The 19,761-nt window shown below is 43.8% G+C and overlaps 1 protein-coding gene across 1 annotated transcript; it reads left to right on the forward strand.

Annotated features, from left to right (window-relative positions):
- Nucleotides 1-6,385: 6,385 nt before the first annotated feature.
- gtf3c6 (general transcription factor IIIC, polypeptide 6, alpha) lies at nucleotides 6,386-19,433 on the forward strand. Its single transcript, XM_078235736.1, has 6 exons — nucleotides 6,386-6,544; nucleotides 8,194-8,274; nucleotides 9,755-9,818; nucleotides 10,432-10,476; nucleotides 13,516-13,626; nucleotides 15,925-19,433. The coding sequence occupies exons 1-6, from the start codon at nucleotides 6,494-6,496 to the stop codon at nucleotides 16,227-16,229; spliced, it is 657 nt and encodes a 218-aa protein (XP_078091862.1). The 5' UTR covers nucleotides 6,386-6,493; the 3' UTR covers nucleotides 16,230-19,433.
- Nucleotides 19,434-19,761: the final 328 nt, after the last annotated feature.

Below are 19,761 nucleotides of genomic sequence, written 5' to 3' on the forward strand. Positions count from 1 at the left end.
TATCAGTGATGCATTGTGCGACCCTCCACTTAGGAAAAAAAAACTTAAGTCTCAGACTATATGGTGGAGAAAGCCGCCACTTCAACGCCGCTTTTCCCACCTGGCATTGCCCTTTGTCGATATCTGGGAAAATCCTGGCTAATAGATTTTAGCGCTTGCACTCCAGTGAAAATGGGAATAAAAGATAAACCTTACACTGGCCCTACTTGCTATCTGCACCTCAATACCAGAGTATTTGTCATCGTGTAATCCCTGCAGCATGTTCTTAAAGATCCATTTCCTTTTCTTGTCTCATTATGTACTGAACAATACCAAGGAGCCAGGAAACATTGCTGAATGTCGGATTGATGGCCCTACAATGATCTGTGAATAACTGATTAGCCATTTAATGCAGGAAATAGTAACGAGACAGATTAAAAATAAATGTATTCATCGATATGAGTTTCTGCATTAGTTGTTTAATTTATTATGATTCAAGATCATTCTTGAATTAGTGACAACAATCCCAGACTGATGTAGCTGTGTTGTACCCAGAGTGTTATTAAAACAGTACCGGATATGATTACAAATTACCACATCAATCCCCATATAAATTGCATATTACCAATTACTTGTTATTTCCTGCTCTGAGTGGCCATTGGGTTTAATAAGCTTTGGAAAATGTAAGGTAATCCAATTTGTTTCTAATTCTCTCTCTCTCTCTCTCTCTGTGTGGGTGTGTACCAGAAACCAAAAGGTCACCCAGCATTGATCTCCTGATCTTTTGCCTCTTCTTTCTCTTCCTTACATTACAATGGTTGCTTCAGAAGTATTTCATTAGCTGTGAAATGTTTACTGGAACATTTGAAGGTGGTGTAGTGTACTATGTAAAATGCAAGTTCCAATCCTCTTCTCCACCCTCCCCTCCCCCAAAACTATCAGACCATCTAATAAAATTACAGCTCTGAAGCATATTTCAATGTGATATATTACATTGGTAATTAATCACACCAAGTTTATTCACTGACCTGCTGCACGCTTTAACACTTGCAAACAACTCACCCTCACTACTGTTTCCCCCCATCTTGCATGGATGGGGATATCACATACTAATTGAATTTCTCCATATGGAGGCAGCTATATGCGGCGATAACATTCTTAGCCGAGTTATTTGGTGGATTCAATCCCAGTACACTAAGGGAGTGCTACACTGTCGGAGGTCCTATCTTTTGAATGAGATGCTAAGGAGAGTCCCTTCTTACCTTGCCCGCTGGACATCAGCACTCCCTTGGCATTACTTTGAAGAAAAGCAGGACTGTTTCCTGATGTCCTGATCGACATTTATTCCTCAATCAACGTCACTAAATAACACATATGTTTATTACTTTCTAGCTGTTTGTGGGATTTTACTGTGCATAAATTGGCTGCCATGCTTCCTACACTACAACAGTGGCTGCAATTCAGAATTATCTCATTTACTGTGAAGTACTTTGAGACATCTTTTGTTCATTCATGGGATGTGGGCAGCATTTAATACCCATCCCTAATTGCCCATAGAACCATAGAAAATTACAGCTCAGAAACAGGCCTTTTGGCCCTTCTTGTCTGTGCCGAACCATTTTATGCCTAGTCCCACTGACCTGCACTTGGACCATATCCCTCCACACCCCTCTCATCCATGAACCCGTCCAAGTTTTTCTTAAATGTTAAAAGCATTTACCACTTTATCCGGCAGCTCATTCCACACTCCCACCACTCTCTGTGTGAAGAAGCCCCCCCTAATATTCCCTTTAAACTTTTCTCCTTTCACCCTTAACCCATGCCCTCTGGTTTTTTTCTCCCCTAGCCTCAGCGGAAAAAGCCTGCTTGCATTCACTCTATCTATACCCATCAAAATCTTATACACCTCTATCAAATCTCCCCTCAATCTTCTACGCTCCAGGGAATAAAGTCCCAACCTATTCAATCTCTCTCTGTAACTCAGCTTCTCAAGTCCCGGCAACATCCTTGTGAACCTTCTCTGCACTCTTTCAATCTTATTTACAGCCTTCCTGTAACTCGGTGACCAAAACTGTACACAATACTCCAAATTCGGCCTCACCAATGCCTTATATAACCTTACCATAACACTCCAACTTTTATACTCGATACTCCGATTTATAAAGGCCAATGTACCAAAGGCACTCTTTACGACCCTATCCACCTGTGACGTCACTTTTAGGGAATTCTGTACCTGTATTCCCAGATCCCTCTGTTCAACTGCACTCTTCAGAGTCCTACCATTTACCCTGTACGTTCTACTTTGATTTGTCCTTCCAAAGTGCAATATCTCACACTTGTCTGCGTTAAATTCCATTTGCCATTTTTCAGCCCATTTTTCTAGTTGGTCCAAATCCCTCTGCAAGCTTTGAAAACCTTCCTCACTGTCCACTACACCTCCAATCTTTGTATCATCAGCAAACTTGCTGATCCAATTGACCACATTATCATCCAGATCATTGATATAGATGACAAACAACAATGGACCCAACACCGATCCCTGCGGCACACCACTAGTCACAGGCCTCCACTCAGAGAAGCAATCCTCCACAACCACTCTCTGGCTTCTTCCATTGAGCCAGTGTCTTATCCAATTTACTACCTCCCCATGTATACCTAGCGACTGAACCTTCCTAACTAACCTCCCATGAGGGACCTTGTCAAAGGCCTTGCTGAAATCCAGGTAGACAACATCCACCGCCTTCCCTTCATCCACTTTCCTGGTAACCTCCTCGAAAAACTCTAATAGATTGGTCAAACATGACCTACCATGCACAAAGCCATGTTGACTCTCCCTAATAAGTCCCTGTCTATCCAAATATTTGAAGATCCTATCCCGTATCACACCTTCCAATAACTTGCCCACCACCGACGTCAAACTTACTGGCCGATAATTTCCCGGATTTCTTTTGGAACCTTTTTTAAACAACGGAACAACATGAGCCACCCTCCAATCATCCGGCACCTCCCCCGTGAATACTGACATTTTAAATATGTCTGCCAGGGCCCCTGCAAGTTCAACACTAGCTTCCCTCAAGGTCCGTGGGAATACCCTGTCCGGTCCTGGGGATTTATCCACTCTGATTTGCCTCAAGACAGCGAGCACCTCCTCCCCTTTAATCTGTAAAGGTTCCATGGCCTCCCTACCAGTTTGCCCTATTTCCGTAGACTCCATGCCCGTTTCCTCAGTAAATACGGATGCAAAAAAAACTTTGAACTGAGTGGTTTGCTTGGCCATTTCAGAGGGCAGCTCAGAGTTAATCACATTGTTGTGGGTCTGGAGTCACATATAGGCCAGACCAGGTAAGGATGCAGATTTCCTTCCCTAAAGGACATCAGTGAACCAGATGGGGAGTTCTTTCCAGTGACAATTGACAATGGTTTCATGGACATCATTAGACTTTTGATTCCAGATTTTTTATTGAATTCAAATTTCACCATCTGCCATGGTGGGATTTGAAGCTGGTACTTGTTATCTCCTCCAAGTATATTGACGTCTGATGTAACATACAAAGGCAATTTGACATTATTGTAGGATTACTGAGATCTAAGGATAGCACAGTGTCTTGCTAGACAAGTGTTACATTTATTTGTGCTGTATTCCTCCTATCTGTTTCTGTCTCTTGGACTTATTGACTCAATAAGTGTTGTCAGGATCTTGCAATTTGAAAAAGTGGCAACAGAGCCAAGTAAAGCCCTAAACCAAATTCCACATATATATAAATTTTCTAGGAGTTAATATTCAGGAGCAAGAATCCTGGGTGATTTATCCCTTTAGTAGGAACTGTACCAACAAAACCGTTACCCCTGATAGTTGGAGCCGATGGGATGTTAATCCTATTCCAATCTGTATGTTCAGAAACACCAGAGTGACTATAAAAAAGGTGGGGGAATCTTGTTTATATTTCCTACACCATCAATCCTTCATGTCTTTGAGTGAGGAGGTTTCAAGCAGTGCAAAATGGAATGGAACTTAGAGGTGGATTCATACCAATTCCTTCCTTGAATGCTGGAAATGTTCTGATCTAAGCTTCAGCGTATCCAAATATGGATAATGCTAATTTGTGGGTATACCATATGTGGTAATATAAACATGGCCTCGTTTTAAGGCTGATAAAATTGGATATCCTAAATTAAAGAATTGGGCATATTAAAATCAAACACAGTCAAACCTCGGGCAGGTCATTTGTACAAATACACAAACATGTCTGGGCCTGACCCATCAATCACCCATCAAAGGTCGTTGCACTCTACTGATACTGAGCAGGAGATCATTGCACCCTATTGAAATGCACCAGCCTATTGTTAGAAGCCCAGATCGGGCCAGACTTTCTGTCACCGAGAGTTCCTGCAGTTAGCTTATCTGATAACAGGTTACATGTAAGCAACAACATGGAGAGGGACACCTGGGGGCGGATCCTGGTGTTCTGTCAGGCAGACATAAAAAAACCCACTGGGTATTGGAACCCCCTCCTGGGACCTCATTGGCCGGAAGCCAGAGAAGTTTCTGGAAAGGCAAGCAGGCGGGGGGATAAAGGGACACATTTTCAGACACACGAGCAGCGAAGACTTGACGAGGGAGACGACCTTGACCATTCGGAAGACTGACCAGAGAAGGAAGGAGCTGCCATCGAGACTCACCTTCGTGACGACGGACCAGAGGGACTCAGAGAATCCAGCCTGCAGTTTAACCAAGCCATCTTTGCGGGTAGTATACTTGAATCCGGGGTATCCTCTTGTTTTATGTGGGTAATTTAAGGGTTAATAGTGTTATTAATAAACTTGTTGAACCTTTACTTGTGTTTGTCCTTTGTCCATCTTGCAAATAAGGGCACCGGGATAAAACCTTGGAGTAAGCAAACTGGTCGAAAGTATCTGAGAATTAACAAGTACAACACCGGTCTGTTGTCATTGCTTGTGGATCACTAATTATCTGCTGGACAGCTGTCCCACGTTGGAAACTACAGAATTGGCTAGAGTTCAAATGTCGGAATACTCGGCTTCTTAAGAATTTCAGATTTATTTTTGTGCAATTGCACACCTTGTGGTGAGTTTGAATACAGCTAAGTTCAATATTTTAAGGATTATGCTGGACGTTTCCCTTGCGTTCAAGATCATTGACCATTCCTATCAGAGGACCTAAGGACAAGAGTGTGCCTTTATCTGTCCAATGCCTAGCTAAACACAATAACATCCAAAAGTCAAGCAGGAAAATTCAGTCACTGCATTGGCATATATCACTATGTTGATCATCGAGTTTGGTAGGTGGAAGAATGTATACTATCAAATTGGGTTAAAAACCAATATATAAATGTATTGAAGTGTAAATATGTAAGTAAACTCCATGAGATTGTGATAATCAGAGACCCTCTGATTCCAGCTACCCTACAAGCAACCATAAACCACTTAAATTGAGGTCCCTTCAAATGGGAACTGGACAAATATTTAAAGGATTGCAGTGTATTGACCCTCCATCCATTCTGTGATAATTTGTTCCAGAGTGCTATGACTCAGTCGGGGGTGCAGGGTGAATAGGGAATGCTACCTATTAATCTAACTTTAACCAACGCAGCTCGACAAAAGATTCTCTCAGTAGTTTCAAAAATGTTCTATTTCCTTTCAGTCTGTGTTTCTTTGATGAAAATAACCCAAATTGCAGGAAGTTAATCTTTAAAGAATGTATACCATATAATTTGTGATGGTGGTAATGGATAACGATTTCAACACTCATTTTGTTGGGAAATTGTTGATCCTGGATCCAGTCATTCCAGTAGCTGTTTCTGCTGACATTGCCCTTCTGGCTGTGAAGTGTGAACAGAGACTGATACCAATGGATTGTCAAGTTTTCAAACAGACGATTATGAATAGAAGCTTTCACCGGGCACAAAAGGAGAATGTGTGCCTCCTTATGGACCGAGGCAACATTGATGTGGGAAGAATAGCCCCCACCTATTCAATATTTTGTATTATGATATGGAGATATCTTGTACTGATTGAATTAAGTGAGTCTGATAAGAACTGTTTCTGTATGTTTATTGACTGTAAAATAAAGCAACTTAAAGATATGTGTCTGACCTTTTCTTATTAATGTGCTGTCACTGTCTGCCTCTGCAAAGTTTGAAGAGCTGGATGTGAGGGAAGTTTGGGTGTCTTGAGGCCTTTACATGTGCAAAATAATCCACATCAAACAGATCCTCAGTTCAGTTACTAAGGGCTATTTATGTATTTTTTCTAATGCTGCCTGATGGATGTCTCAAGTTTGATGGCTCTAGTTAAAGAAGTGGATGGGGATGACTTGAATTCTGAAGAGCACGATCGGGGTTTGATAGGAAAATCTGGAGGAGTTGTTCGACAATCGATTGGGGGTACTGGATGAGTCGATCACAATTTGATTGGAGGTCCTGGAGATGTGGTTCGGCGATCGTTTGACAGTCCTGGAGTACAGGATTGGAGACACTGGCAGAGCGGTAGAAAGATGGCGACGGGGAAGGTGCAGGAGCCGGAGGATGAGGACTGGGAGGAGGAGGTGAGACTCGGCTGGAGCCGGTACAGCCCAGCCCGGTGCGGTACGGTACAGCTCGGCTCGGTGTAGCCCAGCCCGAGGCCCGGTTCATTCCCTTGGCGGCTCTGAACCTCGACCAACAGGACGCGGGGCTGTGATTAAAGGGAAAAAGTACCATCCCCGAGTCGGCCGATACTATTTCTCTGGCTGAGCTCAATGGAGGAGCCCATAGGCCCCAGTTCCAAGTCCAGGCCCTGAGCCTTGCACAGCACCGGCAAAGGGTGGCTAATAGCCAAAAGCCTGAGCTTCATCCTCCCCTTTCCATGGTTCAGGTGGCTGTCAAAATGCCCTAACACTGTCTGATGAAGAGCCGGAGTTCTGCCTGTACTCCTTTCTACTAGTACCACGAAAATAAAATCTACACGTCTATCTCATTCCTGTTTGTGGGGCCTTGCTGTGAACAAATTGAAATTGGAGCAGGAGTAGGCCATTCAGCCGTTCCTGCCTGTTCCGGCATTCAGTATGATTTTGGCTGATCATCTATCTCTCACTATATTCCCATGCTTTCTGCATATATGTCCTAAGCCTCTGCATATCCCATGACACAGCATGGCACAGTGGTTAGCACTGCTGTCTCACAGCGCCAGGAAACTGGGTTCGATTCCTGGTTTGGGTTACTGTCTGCGCGGAGTCCACACATTCTCCCCATGTCTGCTTGGGCTTCCTCTGAGTGCTCCGGTTTCCTCCCATAGTCCGAAAGACGTGATGGTTAAGTGCATCGGCCATGCTAAATTCTCCCTCAGTGTACCCGAACAGGCGCTGGAGTGTGGCGACTTGGGGAGTTTCATAGTAACCTCATTGCAGTGCTAGTGTAAGCCTACTTGTGACACTAATAAATTTATAAAAAGACACCTTTAGAGTTAGAAATCTCTATTTCCTTCTTTGATATAGTCATGACTTGGCCTCCACAGCCTCCTGTGTTAGAGAATTCCATAGGTTCATCGCCCTCTGAGTGAAGAAATTTCTTCTCATCTTAGTCATAAATAAATGGTCTACCCCTATATCCTCAGAGGGTGGCCCCTTGTTCTAGACACCCCCCCCCCTCCCCCCAACAGCCAGGGGAAACATCATCCCTGCATCTAGTCTGTCCAGCCCTGTCATAATTTCATACATTTCAATTAAAACCCCTCTCGTTCTTCTAAATTCTAGTGAATACAGGTCCAGTCCACCCAACCTCTCTATGATAATCCTGTCATCCCAGGAATGAGTCTGGTGAACCTTCACTTCAATATGATCCTGGCTGACCATGGACCTCAATTCCATTTACCTCCCGCTCTTCATATCCCTTAATTCCCTGAGGGACCAAAAATCTATCTATCCCAACTTTAAATTAATTGCTGCATTTCCTATATTATAATAGTGACTACACAAAAAAACCTGTCTCAAAGTGCAACCTGAGGATGTTGTTTCTTTGCTCCCTTTCCAACGAACCCTCCCTCCCATCCCAGGCAATCGGGGAAGATCGACTGCCAATAAGTTTCTAGAATGGCTAAACAATCCTGGTGTTGATGTAGCCTCCCTTCCTGGACTCACTTGTTTTATGTGCTGATGGAAAAGGTTCCTTGATGGCTTTCTCTGCTGAGCTGATTGTCCCCTGTTTTTAAAATCCACAGGAGCAGCTGGTTGTGGTGGAACTGTCCGGGATCATTGACCCAGACTTCCTATTGAAGTGTAGGAATGAATGCAAGATTGTGGTAAGTGCACACAAGGTGCTGTGACTGTCAGCCAAGTGTCATGTATATAACCGAAGCCCTGTTTCTATGTTAACCGTTCTCTGAGACTGGTATCGTGTCCTGAGTTCCGCAGTATACTGTGGGAAAATGGGCTCATCCCCCTGGCTGACAGCATTTGTTATCTGCTGTTTAGGAGGAGTTTCCCAGTAGAGTAAACTCTTGATCAAACTCTGTGGCTTAGTGGGTAGAAATCTTGCCTCAGAGTCAAAAAGTTGTGGGTTCAAGTTCCAACCCAGAGACTTCAGCACAAAAACTAGGCCTTCATTCCAATGTGGTATTCGGGAGGGTTAATGTCTCAACTGAAAGACGGCATTCTCAGAGGTGCTGTGCCGCCTTTCAGTTGAGACATTAACCCTCTCAAGTAACATAAAGAAATCTCATGAGATGATTTGAAGAAAAATCAGGGAGTTTTCCTGGATGTCCTGGCCAATATTTATTCCTCTACCAACATCTTAAAAAAAAACATTGACCTGGTCAGTTATCTCAGTGTTTGTGGGAGCTTGCTGTGTGTAAATTGGTTGCTGCACTTTTTACATTATTGCAATGACTGCACTTCAAAAGTACTTAATTGGCTGCAAAATATTTTGGGACATCCTATGGTCATAATTGGTTCTTTATCAATACAAATCTTTTCTTTATCATGTCCTGAGTACATGAATGATCTGCTCATCTGATCAGTGTCTGTCCATTGCTATACAAACTTATTTTGCTGTTTTATTGATCCATTGTTATAGGGCTGAATCGCTCAGTGGGTCGCACATTGTCATTTATCCTTTCACCTCCTCAGTGGACTCTTGTTCTTTGAATGTGCAAAGCATACTCGCAGTTCTTTTGACTGGTAGGGAAATTTTATTCCCAGCTGGTATCCATGTAGGCCACTGAGCAAGCAGGGGAATATGTGTGATCTCTTGCCTCGTTTGGAGCAAGCACGCAGACATTGAACCTTTTCCTCCATTTGTGGGAGCTGCTTCATATGATACTGTATGGAATCAAGATTGCCCTGCTGAACCCACTCTCAGATTCCATGAAGTCAGAACATGATCTGGATAATGGTGGAAGCAGTCCGTATTGATTCCTTCTATTGCAAATTGGAAAATCATGCTTCTGGAATACGTGAGTCACTTGAAATATGACTGGCCATTGTATCTTGCTGGGGAGGAATGGGTTACGTTGGCCATAAGGTTCCCAGAATTTTTCACTGGTGTCGGGGTAGATTAATTGTGAAAGATTGATTGCTGTGATTAGTCAACAATTCCATGGATGTTGTATAATGCAGCAACCAGTATGATAGAAGGAAAACTCAATAGACACTAGCAGCTCCTATGTTTCTAGGATTAGGGAGCAGGCTCCAAGTTTAATGCAGTCTGTTCACTTTGGGTTTGCTTGAACCATTTCTAATTCGCCTGAAACATTTGAGGTTCTCTCCCCTTTCTCTCCCCAGGGAATAGACACTGAGCAGCCAATTATGCAGGTGGACAGATGCGTGTTTGCTGGAGAGTATGAAGGCCAGTGTTTCATTTCCATCAAGTGTTTTATGCAGTGGTTATTGCTGGGGACAGATATGGATGAACAGCCCGGGTGGGCTAGTACTAGGCTCTCAATACCAGGAAGATGCTGGATGTGATCATTGGCGTTGCTGGGGCACCAGGTGGGGTGTTAATGTTTTCGTGTGTCATGGGCTCAAGAGGAACAAGGGCTTTCCTTACTGCCATGCAACCCATGCTGGAGAGGCTCAGGTGAGGAGATGATCAGTAATGAGGACTGCCATGTACAAATAACAGGAACTGGAGGGAACTAAAGGAAGTGCATTCATTTAATTTATTGCAGAACTCGTATAACTCGGGGTAAAGATTTTGTGTCTGCCAGTTATGTTTCAGGCCCGTTCTGTATTCTTAAACTTTTTAAGCCCCCTGTAAACATTGCACTGATTCTGTATTTGAACTTAATTTACATTTTGTATAGATCCATGGGCTATTGAGACAAGTTCCCATTTGTCACAGCACTGCCTGTGAAGTTATACACCAGAAGAGAACCGAGTGAGACTGAATGTGGATGAGGGTGTACACGTATCAAGCAAATTGAGTGTCCGCTAACTTGAACTGTTTATTCCATTATTAGATGTGCTTGGAACGTGTGTGATATTTGAAGAGACTTCTGAACCAGGCAAGTGTGGTCTGTTATGAAAACTATAATGAATATACTGTGAGAGACTAATGCTCAAGTCCCATTCCTGATACTCGAGCACACAAATCAAAGCAAACACTGCATTACAGTATTGAGGGAGTGCTTTACTATCAAAGGTACCGTCTTTCAGATGCGTTGTTATACCAAGGCCTCCACCTGTTCTCTCAGATGGCATGAGAGATCTCATGGCACTATTTTGAAGAAGAGCAGGTGTGCTGGCCAATATTTATCCCTCAATCGTCACCACTAAAACAGATCTGGTTAATTCCAGGAACTTTCTGTGCGCAAACTGGTTGCTTTATTTCATACAAATTGAAAGTACAGGAGGTGGCCATTCAGCCAATCGAGTCTTTACTGGCTGAAAACGCGCCATCCACCCTAACTCAACTTTCAAAGACAAAGAACAAAAAACAAAGAAAATTACAGCACAGGAACAGGCCCTTCAGCCCTCCAAGCCTGCACCGACCATGCTGCCTGACTTAACTAAAACCCTCTACCCTTCTGGGGACCATATCCCGCTATTCCCATCCTATTCTTGTACCTGTCAAGACGCCCCTTAAAAGTCACTACCGTATCCACTTCCACTACCTCCGCTGGCAACGAGTTCCAGGCACCACTACTCTCTGTGTAAAAAATCTGCCTCGTACGTTTCCTTTAAACCTTGCCCCTTGCACCTTAAACCTATGCCCCCTAATAATTCCACCCTGGGAAAAAGCTTCTGACTATCCACTCTGTCCATGCCTCTCATAATCTTGTAGACTTCTATCAGGTCTCCCCTCAACCTCCGTCGCTCCAGTGAGAACAAACCAAGTTTCTCCAACCTCTCCACATAGCTAATACCCTCCATACCAGGCAACACCCTGGTAAATCTTTTCTGTACCCTCTCCAAAGCCTCTACATCCTTCTGGTAGTGTGGCGACCAGAATTGAACACTATATTTCCAGTTTTGGTCTGTAGTCTTTATGACATTTCAAGTGCGTATCCCAAGTATTTTTAAATAATGTGAGGCTTTTTGCTTCCACTACCCTTTCTTACAACAGTGACTACTTTAGAAAGTACTCCATTGGCTGTGAAGTGCTTTTAGTCGTCCTGAGGTGTGAAAGGTGTTAAATAAATATAGGGATAGATAGGAAAATGGATTAGAGGGTAGAAGATTATTGAATGGTAGAAGAGGCTGAGGAGCCATTTGTCTACTCAAGCTTCTACTACTAATATTCTTCAATGGAAGTTTGTTGTTCTTAAAATACACAACTATTTTCCTACCTTGCTGTTTCAAACAAGCTGGAGTGTGACACACTGCACTGCACTGACAAAGTCACTCCCTCTCATTTTTTAAAGTTTTGTTCTTCCCACTTTCTCCTCATTGGTGAGCAAGCAGTGTTTCCCCTGTACTCAACTGTACCTGCTCTGGGAGTGTTTGATGGGGACAGTGTAGATGGAGCTTTACTCTGTATCTAACCCCGTGCTGTCCCTGCATTGGAAGTGTTTGATAGGATAGTGTAGTTGGAGCTTTACTTTGTATCCAATTCTGTGCTGTTCCTGTCCTGGGAGTGTTTGATGGGATAGTGTAGTTGGAGCTTTACTCTGTATCTCACCCACTCTGTGTCTAGTACATGTTGTAAGCTTTTTTGAAATTTATTCATTCATGGGAAGTGGGTTTTGCTGGCAAGGCCAACGTTTATTAACCATCCCTAATTGCCCCTGAGAAAGGCATTTGATGGGACAGCAGAGAGGAAGCTTTATAGAAGACACAGGATCCACAAAGCAATCGGGATGATGAAAGCCATTTAGCTCATTAAAGCTCATGTCTGAAGTTTATTTATGGTAGTTTGAGTGGGCCCAATGTTTTCCCTGTTTATTCTGCCTGGTAAATCTATTCCAAATATTCTTTACGCTTGAGATTTTTCTGTTGTCATGTAGGAAATTTGAGCACAAAGATCCTGCAAAAAAAGATTAATTTGGATGTGGGTTGAGGGGTGAATGTTCATCAGAACTCACTGGGTGAGCTCTCCTGTTTTTCTTCAGATAATGCCATGGGATATTTTATAGCCACCTGAGAGGACAGAAGGGATTGGGTTAATGTCTTGTTTGAAATACAGCACCTTTGACAAAGCAGAGCTGTGGTGTCTGCCTAAATTATGTGCACTGGACTATGGGGTGACGCTTGAACTCATGACCTCCTGATTCAGAGGCAAGGGTGCTACAGATTGAGCCTCGGCAGACCCTGAGTGAGAAGGAAATACTTTGATTCTCTTTCTTCCTGTTTTCCTCTTTCTGCTGCTTCCTTGACTGTAACTGCTTACTGTTGCATGAATGATGTTTGGAATAATTTACCAGGCAGGGTAAATGGGGTAAAATAATCATGCACTCACTCAAATTACCATAAATATATTAGAAGAATGAGCTCCAGTAAGCTAAATGTTGTCATTGCAATTGTTATTGAGGAAGTATGAGACATAATTATACAATAAATCAAACTGAATAAGTATAGAAAGACCCAAAAGCTTCTGGGAGTAATGGTAAGAAGAATAGTAGGGTGGCACAGTGGTTATCCCTGCTGTCTCAGAGCGCCAGGCACCCGGGTTCGATTCCCGGCTTCATGGTGTCACCCGGGTTTGATTCCCAGGTCACTGTGTTGAATCTGCATGGGCTTCCTCCCACAGTCCGAAAGACATGCTGGTTAGGTGTTTTGGCCATGCTAAATTCTCCCTCAGTGTACCTGAACTGGTGCTGTTGTGTGGCAGCTAGGGGATTTTCACAGGAACTTCATTGCAGTGTTAATGTAAGCCTGTGACAATAATAAATAAAATTTAAGATAACTCAATGACCGGACAAAGTCTGAAGACAATTAAGAAACTTTAGGAATTTTGTCCTCAGCAGTACAAGTGATGTTTGCTGTTATCAGGTGATTATATTGTGTTAACTGCTTCATTCTCCTGGCCCATTCTCTTTGGCTCTGACTGACACTAGGGAATATAGTCAAGGCTAAAATATCTCAAGACCTGAGTTTTGTTTCAGATCCTGAGTTGGAAGATAAGCCATCACTCAAATACAAATGCCACACGACAAAGAAGTTGCTGATGAAGCGAACATTCCTGAGTGAGAAGAAGGAAGGAGAAGAGAGCACAGGTTTGATTGATTCTGTTCCCGTTACTTTCTTTCCCCTCCCAAAACTAACTGCTCATAGTTGCATGAATGCAGCAACTGATGAACCTTCACCCATATCCCATCTTCCGTTTTAAAATCTGTCAGCATTTTGGTTGACAATAAGCTCAGTCCTTTCCTCCTTCAACAGCTCCATGTGTGTTCCCAGCGGGAGTTGTTGAAGCAGGGACAGCAATTCTGCCTCATTTCCCCTTCCATCTTTCCCATGATGTGGAGATGCCGGCGTTGGGACTGGGGTAGGCACAGTAAGAAGTCTCACAACACCAGGTTAAAGTCCAACAGGTTTATTTGGAATCACGAGCTTTCGGAGCGCTGCTCCTTCTTCAGGTGACTCACCGAAAGCTCGTGATTCCAAATAAACCTGTTGGACTTTAACCTGGTGTTGTGAGACTTCTTACTGATCTCTCCCATGGCCCTTAGTGGATGGGGAGCCGAGGCAAATCCTCTCCTAATTCTGAAGGTACAGTGACAATCCTTTTCTAAGAGTACACAACAACCGCAGACTGTTTTTCCCTGTCTCCCAAATATTTCCTGCCTCTTTTAATTTATGTTTGTTTGTTTCTACATCCCTAACATTTCCTGTTGTCACTCAAACTAATGTAAACATGGAGATGCTGGGTGCACTGCAGGCAAGGCAGCGGTTAATCGTTCTCATTCATGGTTGGGTAACCATTTGACATGAATGCAGTAAAGTTAGTGACTGGAGTTATTAAGTCTGAGGAAGCCTTGGTAAATTTGTGCAGTTCAGTGCTGGGTCAGAGCATTGTGAGCCTTGAGCACTGTGTGGTTCTGATAAGCAAGAGGAAGGGAGACATTCCTATCCTGCAGGCTGTGCAGTCCTGAGGATGCTCCCAACCAGTTTTGTTCATTCGCTGGGACAGCTTAAAGACTATATTTAACCCAGACCCTGTTTTGTGTTCAGCCTGAGAGGGGATTTCAGAAATTTTTTATTACTGATTCTCTGGATGTGAGCCACTTTGTCTAAGCCAGGACTAATGAACCATCCCTAGTTACCTTGAGGAGCAGTTTGATACAACTAAGCTAAGCTTAGAGGGTAGTTAAGAGTAAACCACATTGGGATAGGGCTCGAGTCCCAACTGGGTAAAGACAGCAGACTTCCTTACCTAAAAGACATTAGTGGGTTTTTATGACAATCTAACAGCTTCATGGTCACTTGTATTGAAAGGAACATTTTAATTCCAGATTTTGTGAAACCAAATTAAATTTCTCAAATTGGCACGATATGACTTGAACATCCATTTTTTTTGGACTATTGGTCCTGGTCTCTGCATCGTATTGAATAGTAAATCTCTACTGAACATATATTGATCTGACAGGAGGCTAAAAAGGTTTAGGTTGGCTATCAAGAGGTTCTCCACACAGCATCTGATCCATTGCATGGAATAGACTTCAGGTAGGGTAGTGAAAGCTAAAAGTTTGGAATTTGTTTAGAAACCATTGGATTCCAATGGATGAAAGAAATACTTGTGTTTCTCTAGCACCTTTCGTGCTCTTAGGCTCTCCCAAAGGACTTTACAACCAAGTACACACTGTGTTATGTTGTCACTTTAGTCATGTATGAAAGGCAGCAGTTAGATTGCACAGAGCAAACAGTGACCATAGAGTCAGTACAGCACAGAAGGAAGCTGCTCGATCTATTCAGACCATGCCCGAATATCTGTTCCGGATATATTAATAAATGTTTGGAACTAATATTGGCCAGGGCACCGGGGAGAACTATCCTGCTCTTCAAAATAGTAGCATGGCATAACTTACATTCAGCTGAGAGGGCAGTTGTGGCAGAGGTTAATAGTTCATGTACTGGGCCACCATTTAGCACATACAATCCAGTAAAGTTGATGTGGAACTGGAGTCATAAACCATCTGAGGAAGTCACGGTAAAATTGTGCAGTACAGTATTGAGGACAGACCACTGTGGGGGCCTTAGTTTAATGCCTCATCTGAAAGCTGGTACCTCCAACTGTGTAGTGCTCCCTCAGCACTGCCTGGAGTGTCAGCTTGGATTATGTGCTGATGTTTCTGGAATGGGGTTTGAAGACACAACCTTCTGATTTAGAGGCAAGAGCACCACCCACTGAGCTTCAGCTGGCAATGACAGGACTGTGTGTTTTTGTTCTGGAATGAGTCATGTGAACTGCTTCATTAGCTTCTATGAATAGCAAGCTGCCTTCAGTAATGGGGGGCAGGTTGGTTTGGATTCAGATCTGTAGTAATGAATGTGAATTGGTGTTTTCTATCCAGGAGGGGTGGAGTATTTGAAGATCAAGGAAAACGATTTCACACGGAGAGCTGGTCTGATTTGCAGCTTCCTTCCGAACCGCAGCAGCTTAAAGGATGATGGCGGTGGAGTAACCTCCGAGGAGGTCCTCAATCCATTGGCAGCACAGGACAAGGATCTGTCTAATGCCAGCTCAGGCTCAGAGGGTGAGGCCAGTGACCGGGAGAGCGCAGACCTAAGCCGAGAGCTGGAGAGCTTCACAGACGAGAATCTTGATGCAGACTCTGGGATGGCATCTCAGGCTGGCAATAACACTGGAACTCGGTGAGCAGAGCTCCAAGAGAGAAGATGGGAAGTGAGCAGGGGTTTTCTCCTCGGAAGCTGACATTCCGATCTGTTTCTTTTCATTGGAAATGCTGCCATTTTTCCTGAAGGTGCTGTTATTTGCTGTCGCCCAGTCCCACCGGCACTAAAATGCAGTAGCCAGGACTGTGACTGGTGGTGGGCTATGCGACGAAAGTGTACGGGTGGTCTGGCCCTGTCTGTGTCTGTCTGTGTCTGTCTGTGTCTGTCTGTGTCTGTCTGTGTCTGTCTGTGTCTGTCTGTGTCTGTCTGTGTGCGCACTTACAGGAGCCAGAGACGATGCAAAAAACCTTAACATTTTTTATTTGAAATATTTTTGGTATTATATAGTTAGATGGAGGAGTATTTTGAATTAAACGGTAGCTATTCCATGTCACGGCTGTGAATTTTGTTTGTGAATATACTGAATATATATAAAAGTTTCAGAATGGAATCTGGGGATAACACTTTTGGGATTTAGCAGCAGCTTTTTTGATGAGATAACTTGAAGGTGGGCTGCATTTCCCCCATTGACCAGGGTTTGATACGTTCTCTGATCTCTTTATTTTCCTGTCTCTCATCACTGAATGCCCGAGTTCTTTCCTGACTTGCTGCTCAGACCAACTGCCTCTGACCAGTCCCAGCCTGAACAAGGGTGCTCTTATTACCCCTACCCCCTACTTTCCCCCGACTGCTGACCTCCCTCCACAAGCATTAATAATGTCAGCGAAGCAGGGCCCTGCACCTGGAGAAGGAAAGCGCAGGTATTTTCATTTTGAGAAATGAGACACGAGAGGATTTTTCAACGCCTGCTGTGACTGCTGAGTATCCAGGACAATGGACCTGATGCAACCCTGGCATGTCTTTAGGAAACAGCAGTTTCACTCATAAGTTCATAGGATATAGGAGCAGAATTAGGCCATTCAACCCATCGAGTCCGCTCTGCCATTCGATCATGGCTGATATGCTCCTCATCCCCATTTTCCTGCCTCCCCCCCCCCCCATAACCTTTCAACACATTACCAATTAAAAATCTGTCTTAACTCCTCCTTAAATTTACTCTCTGTCCCAGCATCCACCTCACTTTGGGGTAGCGAATTCCGCAGATTCACAACCCTTTTGGGAGAAGTACTTTCTCCTCAACTCTGTTTTAAGTTTGCTACCCCTTATCTTAAAACTATGACCTCTCGTCCTAGAATGCCCCACCAGCGGAAGCATCCGCTCCACGTCTACTTTATCCGTATCTTTTATCATCTCAGCCCAATGCCTCGCCAATCCTTGCTGGTTTTCTGGGTCAAACCGCCAGCAATGTCCTGACAGCATTCCCTGCTTGCAATGGAGATTCCACCTCAGGGAGGAGGGATAATGGCAGTTGTAGGGCAGAGGTGTATCGCAGAATCTCAGAATTGTTACAGGGCAGAAAGGAGACCATTCGACCCATCATGTCTAGACGGATCTTTGCAGGAGCAAATCATTCAGTGCTATTCTTCCCTGCATAACCCTGCACATTCTTTTCAGATACAAGTCTGATTCCCTTTTGAATGCTTCGATTGAATTTGCCTCCACCACTCTCGGGCAAAGCATTCCAGACACTAACCACTCACTGTGTGACAAAAGTTTTTTCTCAACTCGCTTTTGTTTCTTTTGCCAATGACTTTAAATCTGTGTCCTCTTGTTGTCGATTGTTTAATGAATGGGAATTGTTGCTCCTTATCTACTTTGTCCAGCCCCTCTTGGTTTTGAATACCTATATCAAATCTCCTCTCTGTCTCCTTCAAGGAGAAGTTTAACAACACCAGGTTAAAGTCCAACAGGTTTATTTGGTAGCAAAAGCCTTCAAGGTCCTTCAAGGAGAACAGTCCTAACTTCTCCAGTTCATAATCAAAGTTCCTCAACCCTGGAACTATTCTCATGAATCTTTTCTGAACTTTCTCCAATGCCTTCACGCCCTTCCTAAAGTGTGGCACCCAGAACTGGACGCAAAGCTCCAGCTGAGGCCAAACTAGTGTCTTATACAAGTTCAACACCAATCTCCTGGCAGCATTCCCTGCTTGGAATGGAGATTCCACCTCTGGGAGGAAGGATAATAGCAGTTGTAGGGCACAGTTAACCCCAGATTCCATAACATCCTTGCTGTTGTGCTTAATATACCTATTAGTAAAGCCTAGGATGCTTTATTAACTGCTCTCAACCTGATTTGCCACCTTCAATGACTTATGCACACACACTGTTCCAGCTCTATTGCAGGTGGAACCCATCCACATTGATGATGGGTATAAAGGGATATGGACCAAATGCAGGCAATTGGGATTAGCTTAGGGGTTTAAAAAAAAGGGCGGCATGGACAAGTTGGGCCGAAGGGCCTGTTTCCATGCTGTAAATCTCTATGACATCCAACTTTCGAGATCCCATCTCCTGCAGAGCTGGTTCCATAATGTCCCAATAATCTAAAGCCCTCACTCCTGCACTATTTCCTGCCACACATTCATCTGTTTTACCCTCCTATTTCTATACTCAGTTGTGCGTGGTACTGGGAGTAATCCGGAGATTACTACTTTGGAAGGCCAGTTTGCCAATTTCCTACCCAGCTCCCTATATTCTGATTGCAGGATCAGATCCTCCTTTCCTGCCGATGTTATTTGTGTCAATGTGGACCATCAATGCAGGCCATTCACCCCTCACCCTCTGCTCTCCACCCCTCAGCGTTCTGCAGCCATCCAGTGACATATTTGACTCTGGTACCATGGATGCAACACACCTTCCTGGATCCACACTTCCAGCTGGAAAGACACTTCCATTCCCCTAACGATTGATTCACTATTCCTCTTCCAGTCTTTGTACTGCCTGCCCCGCTGCCCCTGTACAGCTGAACCGTCTGTGGTGCAAGGGACCTGGCTCTAGTTTCATTCCACAGATAAACTAACACTTTCATCTGAGACAAATTGTGGGGTAGCTGAATTTTAAATGGAAAATTGGGGCAGACTTGTAGCTGGTCTTGCAACCAGTTCAAATAACTGCAGACCCATGAGATGTTGGACACCAGTCAGATGTATGGATGATAATTCTACTCCCTTAGTCACTAAGGAATGATATTCCAGAAGCAAAGGGAATTGGTGAAGCAGCTTGCATAAATTGTAATCCATTCCTGATGTTTCTTTTTTGATTTTATTAAAAAATTCAAGTTCTCCAGTTTTTGAATTAAACAGTGCGAGTCTTTAAAAATGTGTCTTTTCACAAAATGTGGGCATCACTGGTTAGCCAGCATTTAATGCCCATCTCTAATTGTCCCAGAGAAAGTGGTGATTAACTGCCCCCTGAACCGCTGCAGTCCCTGAGCTGCTGGTACACTCGCAGTGCTGTTTGGGAGCAGCTGCCAGGATTTTAACCCACTAACAGTGAAGGAACGGCGATATATTTCCAAGTCAGGATGGCGAGTGACTTGGAGGGGAATTTCCAAGCGGTGGTGTTCCCATGTGTCTTCTACCCTTGTCCGAGGTCATTGGTGTTGAGGGTTTGCA

The sequence above is a fragment of the Mustelus asterias genome, chromosome 19, assembly GCF_964213995.1.
Source record: "Mustelus asterias chromosome 19, sMusAst1.hap1.1, whole genome shotgun sequence".
Classification (NCBI taxonomy): domain Eukaryota; kingdom Metazoa; phylum Chordata; class Chondrichthyes; order Carcharhiniformes; family Triakidae; genus Mustelus; species Mustelus asterias.